This window comes from Carassius auratus, chromosome 5 (genome assembly GCF_003368295.1).
Source record: "Carassius auratus strain Wakin chromosome 5, ASM336829v1, whole genome shotgun sequence".
NCBI classification, from domain to species: Eukaryota; Metazoa; Chordata; class Actinopteri; order Cypriniformes; family Cyprinidae; genus Carassius; species Carassius auratus.
In genome coordinates, this window is record NC_039247.1 from 9,578,000 (window position 1) to 9,595,437 (window position 17,438).

Sequence of the window (17,438 nt, forward strand, 5' to 3'; positions counted from 1 at the left end):
AAAAAAAAAAAAAACTTCACACCATTTTTAACTTCTTATGACTTTGTGTGTCCGGTCTTCCGCATTCCCATGCATATGAATTTAAGTCTTTGGAACAAAAGTGTAGTGTGATGAAACACTGCCCTATACAATTTACAGCATTAGAATAGACAATTTTGTAATTTTTGCACATAGGTAGATATTTTGTCATAAGCATATAATAGTGGCATTTTACTACACATTGTGTTTGTGTTTCATATTGTTGCCTGTTAAAAACTTTTACAGCCCTTTGGTCAAAAGCTGTCATTTTAAATGTGCTTCATTCATAAATAACTGAAAAATGCCCAATGAATCGCAATTAAACTAAATAGGGTGACCATATGCGCCGTTCATATGGGACACGTCCCAGCCAGGATTTTAATATTGCATAAAATATCCAGGTTTTGGCTATTTCCACTGTGCAGGTTGATCATTGTGTAACATTCATGAGAGCTATAAAAAGCAGAGCAGACGGTTCCTTATGCTTTTGAATCGCTTTCACATGTTTGTTCGTTCGTTTGACTTGAAGCATGGTGACGTACTTCAGTTTTTTGGGGATTTGTGCGCAGCGACGCTTCAAGTCAATCAAACGAACAAACACATGCGCATATTTGCATCACTTTGATCGGTCCCTCTAGATCTCACCTTCTTATATGCAGCCCCACAATTGGTCGATTATGTACAATACCTGCATGTTATTGGTCAAGCTGCTCTGGATGTTTTAGGCATCATTAAAATCCTTGCTGGGACGTGTCTCATATGAATGGCGCATATGGTCACCCTAAATTAAAACATATTGAATCGGAATCAAATTAAAGCTTTTGCATCAATTCAAGCCTCCCATTCAACCAGGTTTTTAGATTTAAGATAAACAAGCAGTGTTGTGGCAGTGGGGACCCACTGCTCTGCACATTTTTTATGTCTCTCTTACTGACACACTCAGTTCATGGAGCTTGCTCCTAACAAGTTGATGTTCTAGATCGGGTGTTAAATAAGGGAAACACACAAAAATGTGCAGAGCAGTGGGTCCCCAGGAGCAGTATTGAAAACCACTATTCTACAGTAATGATAAGCCTGTTTTGGCTGATACGACTCTGAGCACTAACCAGGAAAGAACAGAGGAAAATGAAGGAGACAAAGTAGAAGTAGGCAAAGTCACTCCCGCACTCCTTTCCTTGAATGCCTGAGCTCGCATCACATGTGCGCTCACTCAGACAGGACAGCATAATCTCATGCCAGGCTTCACCAGTAGCACTCCTGCAAGAGACACCATGATGAGCTGATTAAATAAATGGGGCATCTGCTAAAAGCAGGAATGACTGTCAGAGAATATAACAGAGACTGGAGATGATGGGAAAAGTGCTGAAATTTAAATTACTGTTGAGCCAGATTTCATTTATAACACTGTTGTCACACTGATGTGCTGTCTGCTCATGGGAAAGATGGAAATTTGTTTTTGAATTTCATTAGGAGATGTTGCTTTTCTAGCAATATGGCTGATACTCCAGATGGTACTTTAAAATTCAATCTGACCATAAGGGGAGACCAGAGAGAGCAGAGCACAACAGAGCGATGCAAACAAAGTGATACCAAGTACTAAAAATAATGGAAATGACTGAATAGATAGATCAGACTAGGTTAGCTGTAATTGCTGTATGGCTATAATTTTTATATAGGAATATTTTTTTGACCATGAAAGATCTTGATAAATTATAAACACAGCTCTCCATAAAATCATAATTGCATTAGACAAATGTGCACTATTAAAGTTGATATCAATCAAAGTCTACATAAAGTGATCTGGCTAAATAAAGTGTTTAGAGGAGATATTACAGAAACATTCTAACGTAGAATCCTCTCTGATCTGCAACATCATTTCTCAGACCTTTATTCCATTATACAACCCCAGAAGCTTCACTAAGATTTCCTGCTTTCTCAGGTGGCTTTGATTGTAGTAGATAAAGAATATCAGGTGTGTGCAGACCTGAACAACAGCATAAGCGCTTGGAGGAAAGTGCGAAAGTTGTTGTGACGATTGATGGCGGTATCATCACTCAACTCGATGTTCCCAAACACCTGCAATCACAATGTTATTTTAAATGCATGTTTTTTGAAACAGTTACATTAAACAACCTTCAGACAGATTACCATTTCTATATTTCAATTCACCAATGATAAAATGCACAGGAGTATTGTAATGATCTTTTACTGGAAGACACCATCACTGAAGCACTTAAATTCTACTGTATATACCTGCATTCCTATGATGGCGTAGATGAAAAACAGCATGGCAATTAGAAGGCAAACATAAGGCAATGCCTGGAAATAAACAAGAAGAATTCATAACTTCTTTAAAAAATAAAAATAAAATAAAGTTTCTAACAATGAATAACTTATCAGTCTAGAGTTACCTTAAACGATTGGACGAATGTCCAGAGCAGGATGCGTATGGTGTATCCCTGCCGGAGGAGTTTGACGAGTCTGGCTGCTCTGAAGAGCCTCAGGAAACTCAAGTTCAGCAGACGGTCCTGTGGGAACACAGGCCTTTTCAATCTAAAAGTTCCATTTAATCCTTCAGCACTCTTTACTTCAACCCTCAGATCTCTTTATAACAACAAGTTTGTATTTTCGGATCCTAAAAAAACATGCATGAGAGTATTTTATAAAACCTTAATCTTTATGAGACCACTTCTCGAATCATATATATGGCAGGGTTTCCCAAACTGGGATTTATGAACTGATGGGGGTTGATAAGGGGACTGCATCTAGTTTGTGAGTTGATAAAAAACTAATAATTAAACAATTAAAATTACGAAATTAAAAGAAGTAACTTAAAATTAAAACAATCAAAACAATACACATTTATTTATTTTTTTACCATGACATTTAACCATCACAGAAACATGAATATACAAATGTGTTGTTAATTTATTGAAATATTACGTTAAAATCTCAGGAAGTACTTAAAGTAAATATTTTAGGTCAAAGACTTGGCTGACAAAAAAAAAGTTTTGGAATCCTTGCATTAAGACATCCAGATTTTTCCAGGACTTTCTACACTGGATTCAGAGTGAAACATTTTCAAGTACAATATTGCTGCCAGTCTAGCCAAAAACATGATTGGTTGGACCAACAAGGATGTCAATCCATGATAAGCATTAATTAAGCCTATAATGACCTCAAACCAGACCTATTTACCACATAGTCAACTCAAAAACATGGGGCAATTGTAAAAATGATGTTGCCATATCTTCAGTAAAGAAGAACCTTATGATGTGCTGCAATAGGAAGTTCTTTCATTCCCAGCAGGGTGGAATAGACATAAGTTCAAGGACAAGAGAACAACTCACCGTAGTCTATACATGAAGATGTTAAATCGTGGCAGGAGCAAGCCAAGATTTGAGTCAAGACATTTAAGGAACACAGGAGAACAAAAACAGCCATCAAGCACAAATATAGTTACAGAACAAACACAATTACCATCAGTAGCAACTTTTGACAATGACACGGACGTCAAGACATACGGTATAATACAACATAAGACTTGTAAACATCATAAAGCACAAATTAGAGCCACAGACTAGTGATTTGGTCAAATTGAGCTTAACCAAATGAATTTGGTAAGTCAATTACTGTCATTTTATCTGGAAAAACAACACAGAGCTCTCTCCCCTTCTGTTCCTTGGCCAGAGACAAAGCTGTGATGGGTCCTCAGCTCATCATCATTCATGTCTGGGCTTTTCTTCTCAGCCAATCTCTGCTGTCTGCTATTACACTCGGTCTAGCTCTAAGACTCTCCTCTAATAGAGCTCAAACACAGAGCTGGGTGCTGCTCACTTACGTTAATCTCAGTGACTAAGATGTCAGTGATGCTGCCCAGCACAGTCACAAAGTCAAACACATTCCAGGCGTCTTTCAGGTAATTCTGAAAAGAAAAGAATTAGAGACATCATTCAGGGACAGGTTGGAGAGGCTTACAATTTCACACTCTTTCACATAATTATTATTTTTTATTTGTTTTACTGTGCATGAAAGAATTAGTTCACCCAAAATAAATGAATATTCTGTCATCATTTACTAGCCTTCACGTCGTTCCGAAACTGTGACCTTCTGTGGAAAACACACACACACACAAATTTTTGTGGAAGATGAACACAGCTATAAAGATTTTCCAATAAATCATTTCCTCAAAAGCTGACATGTGACAGAAGTTTCATTTTTGGGTGAACTTCTCCTTGAGGAACAGGGTATAAGTGAGGGTATAAGTGACGATACTCACCAAGGGCCCGAAAGCAATAATCTTCAGAATGCACTCCATTGAAAAGAGAGCAGTGAAAACAATGTTGAGATACTTGAGCATTGCTTCATAAGATTCAGGAGCCCCATGGAACTGCAGGTGTAAGGAGGGAAATATTTTATTTATTTGAGCATCCTTTTTTATTTTGTTACAACAAATTGCATGATTTTCACAAATTGGAATAAAACCAGTGGAAGTCATCGGCAAATTTCTTTTTTAATATATTTAAAAATTGCAATTTATTCCTGTGCTGGCAAAGCTAAATTTTCAGCTACCATTACAACAGTATTCAGTGTCACATGATTCTTCAGAAATCTAATATGTTGATTTAGTGCTGAAGAACCGTTTCTTATTATGTTGACTGTTGCTTAATATTTTTTGTGGTAAATCTGACAATTTTGTTCAGGATTCTTTGATAAATCAAAAGTAAAAAAAAAACATTTATTTGAAATGTAAATCTTTTGTACCATTATAAATGTTGATAATGTAACATTATAAACTTTTGATGCATACTTAATGAAACTTTGATAGCTGTCAACTCTCCAAGAAAGGACTGCTACTAAAAGAAAAATAGCCTGCTGACCTTCATCATGAGCACCACAGTGTTGAGAGCAATCATGATCATGATGGAGTACTCAAACGGTGGAGAAACCACAAACTTCCACAAGCGGTACTGAAAGGACTGCTGGTTCTGTGGCATATAGCGGGTCAACGGTTTGGCATTGATAGCAAAGTCAATGCAGGCTCTCTGAGAGGAAAAACAGCAAAAGAGAAATTAATTCACTTAACAGACACACAACTGTTTTCCATCTTTATATTTCAGAAAAGACTTTATGAAGTCACATTCTCTCTCTCGTACCCAAAACGAATCATACAAAGTGCAGAGACAACTGTGGAAGACACAGTCTAACCTGTGGCAAAACAAGAAAATAGACCTCTAATGGCGATGATATTTTTGGCTGCGTTGCTGTGAATGTTGATGATAAATTACTTCTCCTGAGGTCTGGGTTTTCACCAAAGTTTGTGAGTCATGCTGTGCTGGCATATGGACAGGGAGAGAGTGAAACAGCACAGGCTCTGCAGACGACTGGGCCTCAGAGGAAATAGGGCAGGAACATCTTGCTGACTGCTCTTCTATGGGGCTGGCTGTCTCTGTGTGTGTCTTTAGTCACTGTGTGTCAGCATATGAATGTATACCTGTTTCTGAGTGGGTATTTAGGTGTGTGTGTGTGTGTGTGGTCTGCCGCAGGCACATGCATTAATCCTGTTACAAATCCCTCCCTGGACATCTGCAGCTGTTACCATGGCTGGCTTCACTGTAGGTAACGTACACTTCACTAAACTCTAAAAACACCTCCAGTGTTAGTAACTTTCTGTAGAATCTTATTACAAATGAACATTTTTTGCTTTTTTTTTTCTCCCATATAACCGAACAAGATACGAAAACTTCAAGACAAAATTGTAACATTGCCCATTTCTTTTATTATGAGATCAAATAATATATGTAAATACCAAATATATATATTTTTTTATGATGTTAAATACGAGACAAAAATACTTTTCACCACACCTGCCAATTACTAATGAACTATGAAAACAATATATCATATATAAATAAATACATTATTCAGTTATACCTCATTCTTCTCCAGACTGCACTCTGACAAGGCCTTATCGCCCTGTTCCTGGAATGTGATAATTATCAAGGCCACAAAAATGTTGACGAAGAAGAAGGGGAAGACCACAAAGTAGACCACGTAGAAGATGGACATCTCCATGCGGTAGCCTGGACTAGGACCCAGGTCCTCAAAAGTGGCATCTACAGAGTGCTTCAAAACCCTGTGTACAGACAACATTACATGTAACCGTCATTTCTATTGTGTGACCAAAGTAATATTTTTTTTAAAGAAAATTCAGTGTGTGACAACAGGTCTTATTCTGAAGCATTTTATATATCTTGCATTGCTGAATTTCTAAATACATTGAAATAATTGTATTAAACAATCAAACACTGTGAGGAAAAAGAATTCCACAGCAGCTGCAGAACACTGACCCCAACAAGCTTGTGAACAACGATATAAATAAAATAAATAAATGCATCACAGACAATTACAATGACTTTTCCAGCACATTCATGAGCTGACGCTGATTCGTGAATGTCTGCATAGTCGGCCTCCTGAGAGCTGTGCTTTATCAGTATCACAGAGCCTCAAAGAGCACCACTTCAAACTGACTATGGCCTTTAAAGTGAGAGAATAAAAGGCCACTCAGGGGTCGGAGGACACAAGGGAAGTGTTTGAAGGGGACAGAAGCTCATAGGTTTCTAATCCCTACAAAAACATACTGAAGAGCTAATAGTTGAACTGTATATAAAGCAAACATCGGTTATAAATGTAATTGGGGTTATGCACAACAAACCTTTGTATTCTGTAAAACTGATTACCTTAAAAGTCTTACTTTATACTGCTATTAACACTTTCTCCAACAAAAGGATGTGATGAGACCTATCTTCTGGTTTGGTAAGTTGACATTTGACATATACCCCATTAGGGACCATTTCACATGTCTGCTGACTTACGTTGGCCAGCCCTCTCCAGTAGAAACAGTGAAGAGAGTAAGAAACGCCCACAGCACATTGTCGTAGTGGAACTCATATTTCCTCCACTCTCTGGGCTGGGCTGCTACTTCATCTTTATCATAATCCAAGAACAGCCCTCTAATAAGCAAAAAAACAATGATAGAGACAGCATATATAAAGATAGACCCATTCAGGACAGACAGTAGATTAAAACTGGTGCTATAAGTACACCTGGAAGTTTAAAATTAGTAGTAGTAGTAGTATTAGAAGTAGTATAAGACTTAGAATCATTTTATATAAATTACTGACAGAGAGCAGAAGAAAACAGTGCTGAACATAATTAGAAAAATGCATTAGCTCCAGAAATGTTCTTAATTTTCCCAACATTTATTTGATTATATTTTATATGGCTTGTTTGTAAAATCCCCTAATAGTTTCAAAAACCTATCACCATGCATTCCATAGTTGTAACACCTTATCTCATTAACTCTTCATTTCTCCACTCACTTTTGCATGGATTTGGAAAATAGTACTGTATGCCTGTAGGGGGAGCTGCAGGTGTGAGATAATCACCCTGCTCTCTGCTCCTGTATTAATCCCACTCTACCTGCAGTCTTTCTCCAGACCTTTGGACTCGTCTGTGCAGTAGAAAAACTTGCCCTTGAAGAGCTGCACAGCAATGACGGCAAAGATGAACATGAACAGGATGTAGACAATGAGGATATTCAACACGTTCTTCAGGGAGTTCACCACACAGTCAAACACGGCCTATAAGAGAGCAGACAGACATGCAAACACACTCTGGTTCATTAATAATCAGCTACAGACATAAAGCTGGATGCTTTATGCATTTTTATTTAAAAATTTATTTATTCTTGTCTTCAGATAGGTGGAACCAAAATAGTTTATTTTCTACAAAGCTATTTGCTATTATGCATTTTTCATTTCAAAATGTATGATCCACATCAATTTTCATGTTTTTTTGTTAATATCCTTCTTTGTATTAGTAATTGTCCATACCTATTGTGTATCTTACTAGTACTCACAGAGATCTTTTTTTTTTTTGTTAACACTATGTTTACAATTTTTACAATTGTTGTTGTTGTTGTTGTTTTTTGTCCATAGCCCAGCAAAGTGTTCGAAAAAAAATGTCATAAACCTGACTGATTTCTATTTCGAATCAAATTCTTTACTTCTTTTCATATATTCATCTATCAAAAAATCCTAAAAACAATAGTCACGGTTTCCACAAAATATTAAAATTATAAATATACTTTCCAAACCATGGTAGCTATATTGATGGACTGCTATGAAATGTGTACCTTCAGTTTCGGTAGACGTTTAATGGTCTTCAGTGGTCGCAAGACTCGCAAAACCCTCAGGGACTTGATAGTGCTGATGTCTTTGCCCTTGGTTCCTCTACACAAGTCAGAATAAACAAAGGGTGAGTAAATTCAGGATCAAACTTCTTCATCAAAGGATTCCTACATATCCAGACAAAACACATGAGAATGTGAGTAAACATGATGAAAATGTTTCCATCTGTTATAATGTCAGTAATGAAACACTAGACTAAACATACTCACCTTTTTTTTTGACAAGCAAAAAATATAACACAACACAACAGCTAATTCTCCAATGAATTAGCATCTTTTGAAATTGCTCCAACAAAGGATTGGTTATTTTCCAAAAGCTCATGCTTTGATGACAGAGTATGAAATACATGTATCTCTATTGCATGCAGGTAAAATAGTTAATATTTCTGCATTAATGAGCTCTATCAGAAATGTTATCTTATTATTGAATGACATTTTAAGATTATTTGTGCATAAAATAAGAAAGGCAACATGAATTTAACCCAAACGCTTCTGTGCATCAGATTCTAAAACAACAACACTGCACCAATGATAACAAAGAAACCTGTCCTAGAAAAGGGCATTGTTTCTTTTCAGGAATCAATGCTGTTTTATCAAGTCTTTATCAAACTGACATGCTTCAAATGTGTCACCTTGATGAACTGACTGCATAGATCTGAAAACAGTGCATGTATTAATTAAACGCATAGCCAGTGGCAGAAAAAGATAAAGGACAGCTAAATAAAACGTAATTAAAGTTATTTCACCCTAAGAAAAGAGCAGTCCCCAGCAGAAATCAGTCATGCTTCAGCACCTAAATGCTCAAATCATAACCGCCAAGCTATCAATGTCATTTAATGAAGTAAATGCAAGGACAAGCATAATCGTTAACTGAATCATGATGAAACACTCCATGGTCATATTATTTGTAAGATATCACATTCATTCAAATAACCTTCACTAAGCCTCTATTTTGATGAAAGGCATGTGTTTTGTTGGATGTCTGACAAAATAAAGTACAGATAAATTACTATTTGTGCTAATTTATTCTCCCAATTATCTTATATTACAACTAATTATTACACGGCTCTCTTGTATATTTGATTCTGATTGGTCGATCACGGTTTTCTGTGGCCAGAAATTTCATGCCACCGCTCATGTCAATGCTGTATACAAATAATAAAATAAAATTGGCTCAACTTTTACACCGCTCATATCACACCACCTGCAAATGCAAATGATGCCAAAACTGCGTCTCAGTTACTGACAACAGTAAAAATTAATTTTACTGTAATATTGGTAAAGTGTTTGTCTCGTTGCTTGGCTGTTTGTTTTGTACATTGTAATGGATTATGTAATTGTAATCTTTTTCGCTTAGCGGTTTTAACGATAAAATAATTTCAGTTAAAATAAATTTTTCATGTATTTATTTAATTTCGAAAGCAGCCATTTAATAAGCGGGATAATATACAGTAAGCGGGTCATTATCATTTGCTTTTGTTTGCAGGTACCGTTTGGTTCTTCCAGTGCAGCAATGGAAGAGAGAACAACAGAATATCTGATATAGTTCATGTCGCATCTCATTTATTCACGATCTCTTACTTCGATAAACCATTGAATAATCATTGCTTTGGCAGGTGTATGATTGTTGCTGACAGATGAATCAGCAGAAAATAACAACTTCAAGAAATTATTGTGAAAATGCTTGCGAAAAATCCCCAAGCAGTGATTCCTTTCTATTGCACATAGACATATTTCAAAAGAAATGACTACAACTACAAAAGATCTTTCCATGTGCAAGAGCAGGTAACTTTTGCAGATTTCTAGCATTTACAATAATAAGCAAAGTTTCAACTTCACCCCTAGAAAGTGCCAATGTCTACTCACACATGCATAGTTCATACATCCTTCTACGAATCCAGTGACCACCAATCAAACAGCCAATCAGCAGAGACCTTACAGCATTGTCACAAATCAGCATGGTGTAGTTACTCCTCTGGGCCAGTCAGTGGGCTCCACAAGGTCATGCAACTCCACCCATGCTCCCTGATGCACATTAGCCTAGCATGCATTTACTGTACAGGGCCTGATGTTTATCCCCCAAACTGACTACAAACTATAAAGAACCTCAATAACGTCCCTATGGACACCCTGGTAACTTTCACAGGACCCCAGATAACGATTATGGTGGAGAAATGCTTTTTCACAACAATACAACATCAATCAACAATCATTAAGAGGTGCTGATGAAAGCTAGCAGTGTTATTGTAGAGGCTCCAACCCTGTACAGATACTCTCACTCCACTAATAAGTAGTGACAGTAAAGGACATTATCTCAGTAAGCCCAGGACAATGAGAAACAGAGAAGATTTATCAAGAAGAAAAAAAGAATATCAGGGGTTCCCCACCTGTTTATGTTAAGATGTGATCTAATAAATGAGAAGAACACAAAGCAAAAGGCAAAACATTATGACATGCTGACAACGGAAAGTACCTCTGCACTAACAGTAAACCACATCATCCTTTCACAACATTACACATTACATTTCACTGAGAATGAAAAAGGCTTTTATGAGCACCGTCATGCTCTTTTGTGAGGCTAAAACACAGAACACATAATGTCTTTGATGACTGTATGATGTTGAAACAGGAAATTGTGGGACTTTTTCAGGCAAATGTTTTGGAAACTGACAAAAAGGAGGAAGAGGCTTTGTATGGTGGGTGACAAAGACACTGCCAAATGCCGTTCATTTCTTTTAAGGTTGTTAGAGAATGACAGCTTCTTTTGCTGGAGTCTGCAGAGACAGCTGTAGGAGAGAACAGATGAAGGGTACACTTGACAGAGAGGGAACATCTGAGGGTGGATCTGAAAACCAGCACAATCGAGATCTGAAGTGAATACCAAGACATGCCATAGATCAGTCCTGATTTAATTCAGATCATGCTTATGAACCTAAAGCATGGTTGAAAGATGGCTATAAAAATAGCAAATGGCTATAATCCTAAAAAGTATAACATTACTATTATACTTTATTGTACAGGTGTTAATTTCACTCCGTCACATATGGGAAAATGTTATATCCAGGGATGCATGTTATCTTGGTATCAATTAATTAGTTTATATTAACCCTTACATCTCTTCATTGAAATGATCAGCTACGTCTGACGGTTCCTTGATTGCGTCTGAAATGTAAAGGTATAGATAGAGCTTTTTTGATGACAGCTGTTAGACTCTTAAACAGGCAAAATATCTCCCACCTTAAGGCAATTTCAGAGGGCTATAAAAACTTAAATATTAACTTTTAATAATCTATTGTAAACTTGATGCGTTTTTGATGTGCTTCATGTATTTGACTACTTTTATGAATAGCACTCTGGTACCAATTGTGGTTTTTGAAAGTGCTCTAGTAATAAAGTTGAACTAATTTGATATTTAATTCTACATGCTAATTTTTTCCAATTTTAACATTACAATAACCTTTGGTGTCATCTAACAATCAAGTTAATCCTTAAACGTCTTTATTATTATTTTTATTAACACTGTTGGATTCCATCTTAAGCTAAATAAAAGCTAGCTAAAACTTTTTTTTAAATCTAAATAAATAATATCATACCTAAAAAAAAAAAAAAGTTTATACTGTTATTTTTTGGTATTTAATTAATTTAGTCATTATAGAATTTTTATATCAGTGCATCCCTAGTTATAACTGTCTTTTATGCTTTCAAGAGCACTTTAAAAGATCTAGCCAATCACAGCAGTCACATTTGCATTACATCACACTGTCTCATGTGAGTCCGAAAACATGCAGAAAGATAAGCATGTACAACAAATGTGTTTATGCTCTCATGTCGGCAAATGGAGCATGGATGTGATGTTTAAAGTGAACAATGGTGCAATCACTGGCCAAAAAAGCCAGACTTGCCTTGATATGGCACTTCAACATAACTGAACAGGTCATCTTTGATATGGTACAGTATGACACATGCACTGATCATCCTGTCTGAGGTCACTGTAGGGATTGTCCAGGATGCTCCATATTCAGTAACCACCGAAGACCTACTGAGAATGGTAGGAATGTTGCGAGGAAATGAAACAGATCAATAGTGTCTGCCCTCCATGACAACAGAGAATTAAATGACATGGAGAGGAAGATCAAGCTCACTGGCTGCGAATGTGTGAGTGATGCCAAATGATGGAGTATGGAGAGGCTGAAACACTGCAGAAGATCCCATGCTTCAAAACTTGCCTATGGGCTATGCATTACTGGACTCACACAGAGACAGGCAAAAAGACGAACAGTAAAAGAGAGAGAGAGAGACAGAGACAGAGACAGAAACAAAGACACAGAGAGAGTTAAGGTGTTACCCCATGAAGCTCCTTTCAAGCGATTCCAGGCAAAGAGAAACAGAGGAAGAGAGGAAAGTCAGTGACAGCACGTCTTTGACATGACAACATGGAAAAAAAACATAAAAACATACAGGAATTAGGACAGATTAGTCAGTACAGCTGAGAGACCCCTTCATTCTGAGAAACCAGTAGTGACATGCCAGGAAATCATCTCCTTCACACTTATCCTTGAGCTAAGGGTGGCTAACCAAGAATGTCTTGCTGGTAAAATTAGTTAAGAAGCCTAATAAAGAGACACCAGACACCAGAAAGAAAGAAAGTCAGGCAGTGAAGAGGCTGGTGTACAATGTGAAACCAGCACTGCCATAGCAATTAAAAATCTTAACGTTACAGATCTTTTCTATTTCTGTTGAACTGCAAGTGTTTCTAATAGCAGCTAATAACGTTTCCGCAATACTAAAGTGTTGCAATGGCTCATCCATTAAACCACAAGAGATGGGCGAACAACTGATCGTATCAGACAACTCCTTTATTAGCTCCTTCACACACACACACACACACACACACTCATTCTTTTAGACTGCATTCTCAAAAGTGACCCACACCTCTGAGAGAAGGACAGGAAGGAAATAACAGATCAGTGGGAGTTTGCAGCCTTGAATGTGTACAACAAAGACAGACAAAGACACTCTTGACATGCTGTGGGAAAGAGTATAAAGTAAAACATTTTAAAAATGAATAGGAGTATACAGGCAAGAACTTGGACTAAAGGTGTCTCAAATTACTGTGTCATTTGTAGACAGACAAGATCGATAATAAACTTCAAACATGGTTAGGAGTTTTAATTTATGGGGGTTTAGGCATTTGTAAATTAAAGGCAACTTACGAAAATGCGAATGCCCCCAGTGCACCACTGACCACAATGAAGTCCAGAATATTCCACAGATCTCTGAAGTATGAACCAGGATGCAGCAATAAACCTAAATCCACCATCTTTCCAAAGAAGCAGCATAAATATGAAAGATTATTGAAAACCTTGACACCATCACTGCAGCCATCAAATCACCATTCCTGTAAATCACCATCACTGCCTTTACAATCAATTTCAAGACCATTACTGTCAGACTTTATATAATTCGCATTTTCAATGTTCCCATTATTTTACAGAATCCCAACAGTGGGAGTTTTTTATTGTGAGGAATATGACTGTTTTGTACAATAAAAGCTCGTAGAAATTTTGAATTCAAGAAATTATGAATCCGTCAGTTACTGTACTGAAACTATTTATGAACACAAGATCATGTCCTATGTGATCTTAATTAGACCAACTACTGTAGTTGACTAGTTCTTCAGACAAACTACTGACTAGTTGTTTATGAAAATACATAATTTTGCATGTCCCTGATATTAAGATCAATGGGCTTCACGTAGAGAGATTGTCACCAAAACCTTATCTCTGGTAATGAGAGGAATTCTGGATCACTTCTTCTATGAGATATCCAATTAAATCGTGTAATTTACCATAAAATTACCTTAATGACCATCTCAAATGTGAAAACACCAGTGAAGACATAGTCCAAATACTTCAGGACCTATGAAGTGAAAAGTGAAAAGTGAAACGGTCATCAATTTGTCAGAAGTCATAGGAAAAGGAGGTCAAACACTGACAAAATATGACTTGGAACATTCAGACCAGCTCAGACAAAACATATGAGTGACTTACATTGTTACGAGGGGCATTGGCTTGGACTGGGTCCTCCGCAGCCAGGGCTATACTGCTCATGGAAATCACCACCAGGATACACATCTCAAAGTAGCGCAGACTCACAATGTAGTGGCACAGACGCCTCACCCTGCACACAAACACGCACACACACACACACGCATACACACAAACACACACCCGACACTATGGGAATGAGGCTGAAGGCAATTACACAATGAAGTCAGTTTCCTAAACATAACTTTAAATCTACAGGCATACATTTAATTAACCAATGATAATTAATATTTTCATGCAGGCCATAGGCAAGGTCTGAGTTCAACAATTAATTCAGTAATAATGTAGATCTTAGCAGACATGTCCGGTAGGCACAGTCAGGTGAAAAATCACCCATGTGGCATTAGTATATAGTAAAATAAAAGTATTATTACATTGTTTCACCAACAGGATTGTGACAGACAAGTGCATTTGGCAATTGCCCATTAACACACAGCTTTATGTGGAGATTTATGGAACTGGATGCCTTTTATACTTAAAGATCTTAAAGTTGTTTACCGTAAACACACACATTCAAAGTTCACAACCATTGTCAGAGACTGTTAAGACAAGTAATAAGCAGAAACGTTTGCAGATATATCAGCATTGGTGGTCTCCATCTACAAATGCTGCATGTGCATGTTCAGAATGACACCCAGTAGTGTTGTGGAAGCTAATTTAAAATTGTACCATGCAGTAAATCATAATTTATAGTAGAAATGACAATCAAGCTACTTTTAATTAAAGTAATGTCTATTTAATCTATTTTCTAAATGCATGTGAGTGATCATATTGTGAATGATTTAGAACCAAGTCTCTGCCCTAAAAGCTTTTATTTTTTGCAATAACTTGGAAGTGTCACAATACGAAAAGATCTGTTGATACTTCAGTTTCATTACGAGACATTTTTTTTAAATTACTGTAGATAATAAACTGTGAAACACTACCTGTTTCACAGCTCATTCAACTGTGCCATGCTACACCAATACTTATCGACAAAAAATTGCTTCTCTGTGGAAAGCCTTTTTTGATGTGAGCTACTGTCAAGCTAACAAAAAATTGTTAAAGGGATACTTCTGCTTCAATGCAAGAAATTTGTTACATTGCACTGGGGTAAATGTTTAAATGCACATGGTTTTGAAAGCACTGGTACTCATGAATTTTCCACACACACACACTTACGGATTGTTTGGGCTGAAGATGAACATGGAGCTGAAGTGGAGGATGGGACGATGGCTACTCTGGTTCAGATCCTCCAGATTCTTCTCAGTCATGGGCATCGTCTCACTGTCTATACTGTTCACTGAGAAGACAAACAGATGTCATGTGTGAATTTACACATTTGTAAGCATTAGACCAACACTGGCTTGTTGCCAGTAGCAATGTTAACACCCTTGAAAAAAAATGGCACACATATGAGAGTATAAAATGAATGAAATTTTGGTCACAGTGACCTTATACAGTAGGACTGAATGAGAAATACTAACTGGGTATAAGGGTTGTTTCTCCAGGGGGAGATGTGATGGTCACAGGTATGTGTGTGCCCATTCCTCCAGTCTGACCAATTTTTTGTTTATTGTCTGAGTCTTCTGGTTTCTCAGGACACAATCGGTTTCCAACTGAAGGTTGATGGGGGTTTACAACCAGGGAATCTCCTGTCATGTCCATGTGTCTGCAGAAGTGAGTCAAAATGAGGTTACACTTTGGTATTTTGGTCATGAATGTCTATGTTTCTGAACTAATCTTTTAAGTGAACAAATCCTTCACTGTCAGTTCCATGCACTTATTCATATTTCAGAACATATTATTGGTTGGACCTACTGAATAAATAGACCCTCCAATGAACGAGTTGGTGTTTTGAGTTGGGATTGACTCAGAAAGTCACTGGGATACAAACCGACTCAGAAACAAACTGGGACTCAAACTAAATGAAAAAAACATCTCGTTCATGAAACACTTTTTTTTTTTTGAGTCATAGATATGCAGATATGCACATTATAAGTCAATAAATGCTTGGCTTAAAATGTTTACGAACAAATATGTTGAGCACATAAATTTGCTTATAGTATAAAAAAAAGTCACTGGTCACCACCCACTGGGGTGTAATGACCTAGAATAAAGAAAGTCACTGAATGAATCAATGAACAAATCTCAATGAGTCTTTTTGCTGAATGGATTTAAGGGAGTCATTAGGACAAATCAGAATTTCCACCACTGCTCATTTCAAAAGGTCAACAGTCTTGTAGCAACTTGAACGTGGTTCAGTTTTATTGGGAACTTGAGAATAAAAATGTGCTGCTAAAAAAAGAAAAAAGTTTTACCTGTGGCTGTGCGACTTGCCCTCCTCCTTCTCTTCATTCCCTTGTTTCTCCTCTCCTTCCAGAGTGGACTGAGCTTTACTGGTACATAGTCTGTGCTGTCTCCTCCCTCCATTATCTCCATTTTCGCCCCTGGAGCACCTCTCTCCCTCCCTTGTTTCCGAATGTGAGCCATCCTTCTGCCTGGACCGCCGTTCGTTCTTCCCCCCAGCACTGACCACTCCGTTGCCCTCTCTGTTATGCCTGTGGGAATGATGGTGACGATGTTCTCTCTCCCCACCTCCCTCATCCACTGAGCTCTGGTGGTGATGTCTGCGGCCCCCCTCTCTGCTCCGGCTCCTGTCACTCTTCCCCTCTTTACACCGTCTCCCATCATGCTCCTTACTGCGGCTGTGATGGACGTGATGCCGGCCTTCTTTGTGTTGACCTGTGTCACCATTTTCACTGGTCTCATTGGATGGACGCTCTCTGTGACGGTGGTGCTTGCGTGGTGTGTCGCCCTCCCCTTGCAAATCCTGGGGTTTGTCCCAGCCTCTGTGGGTACTGATGGGACCATCACAACGAGGTTCCACCACCAGAGGCCGGTCCAGGTGGGTTTTCATGTCAGGGCGGAGGTGAAGGTTAGTGGTCAGCCGGGGGCTGAGCTCTTCTTGGTACAATGCCTCGCTGCTGGCGCGTATGTGCTTCCGAATCTGTGTGGTGCGCTGCTCCCACACGGACATCATTTTTAGAGAGCGCTGCTGTTCTTTACTAGTAGAAAGAAGA

The 17,438-nt window shown here is 37.8% G+C and overlaps 1 protein-coding gene across 10 annotated transcripts in view; it reads right to left on the reverse strand.

Moving 5' to 3' along the window:
- LOC113074180 (probable voltage-dependent N-type calcium channel subunit alpha-1B) overlaps positions 1–17,438 on the reverse strand; it is an 88,530-nt gene that overhangs the window by 17,269 nt on the left and 53,823 nt on the right. For 5 of the 10 annotated variants that reach the window (XM_026246986.1, XM_026246952.1, XM_026246971.1 and 2 more), the window contains 20 exons: positions 16,677–17,423; positions 15,843–16,027; positions 15,538–15,658; positions 14,320–14,449; positions 14,129–14,188; positions 13,483–13,589; positions 12,615–12,626; positions 10,657–10,677; positions 8,216–8,312; positions 7,501–7,661; positions 6,894–7,031; positions 5,953–6,154; positions 4,899–5,063; positions 4,298–4,408; positions 3,860–3,943; positions 3,369–3,374; positions 2,430–2,546; positions 2,272–2,337; positions 2,003–2,094; positions 1,125–1,275 (listed from right to left, as the gene is read on the reverse strand). In XM_026246986.1, coding sequence (XP_026102771.1) covers positions 1,125–1,275; positions 2,003–2,094; positions 2,272–2,337; positions 2,430–2,546; positions 3,369–3,374; positions 3,860–3,943; positions 4,298–4,408; positions 4,899–5,063; positions 5,953–6,154; positions 6,894–7,031; positions 7,501–7,661; positions 8,216–8,312; positions 10,657–10,677; positions 12,615–12,626; positions 13,483–13,589; positions 14,129–14,188; positions 14,320–14,449; positions 15,538–15,658; positions 15,843–16,027; positions 16,677–17,423 — 2,773 coding nt within the window. The remainder of the gene's footprint in view (positions 1–1,124; positions 1,276–2,002; positions 2,095–2,271; positions 2,338–2,429; positions 2,547–3,368; positions 3,375–3,859; positions 3,944–4,297; positions 4,409–4,898; positions 5,064–5,952; positions 6,155–6,893; positions 7,032–7,500; positions 7,662–8,215; positions 8,313–10,656; positions 10,678–12,614; positions 12,627–13,482; positions 13,590–14,128; positions 14,189–14,319; positions 14,450–15,537; positions 15,659–15,842; positions 16,028–16,676; positions 17,424–17,438) is intronic. The other 5 variants (XM_026246996.1, XM_026246945.1, XM_026246978.1 and 2 more) reach the window with 3 other exon arrangements.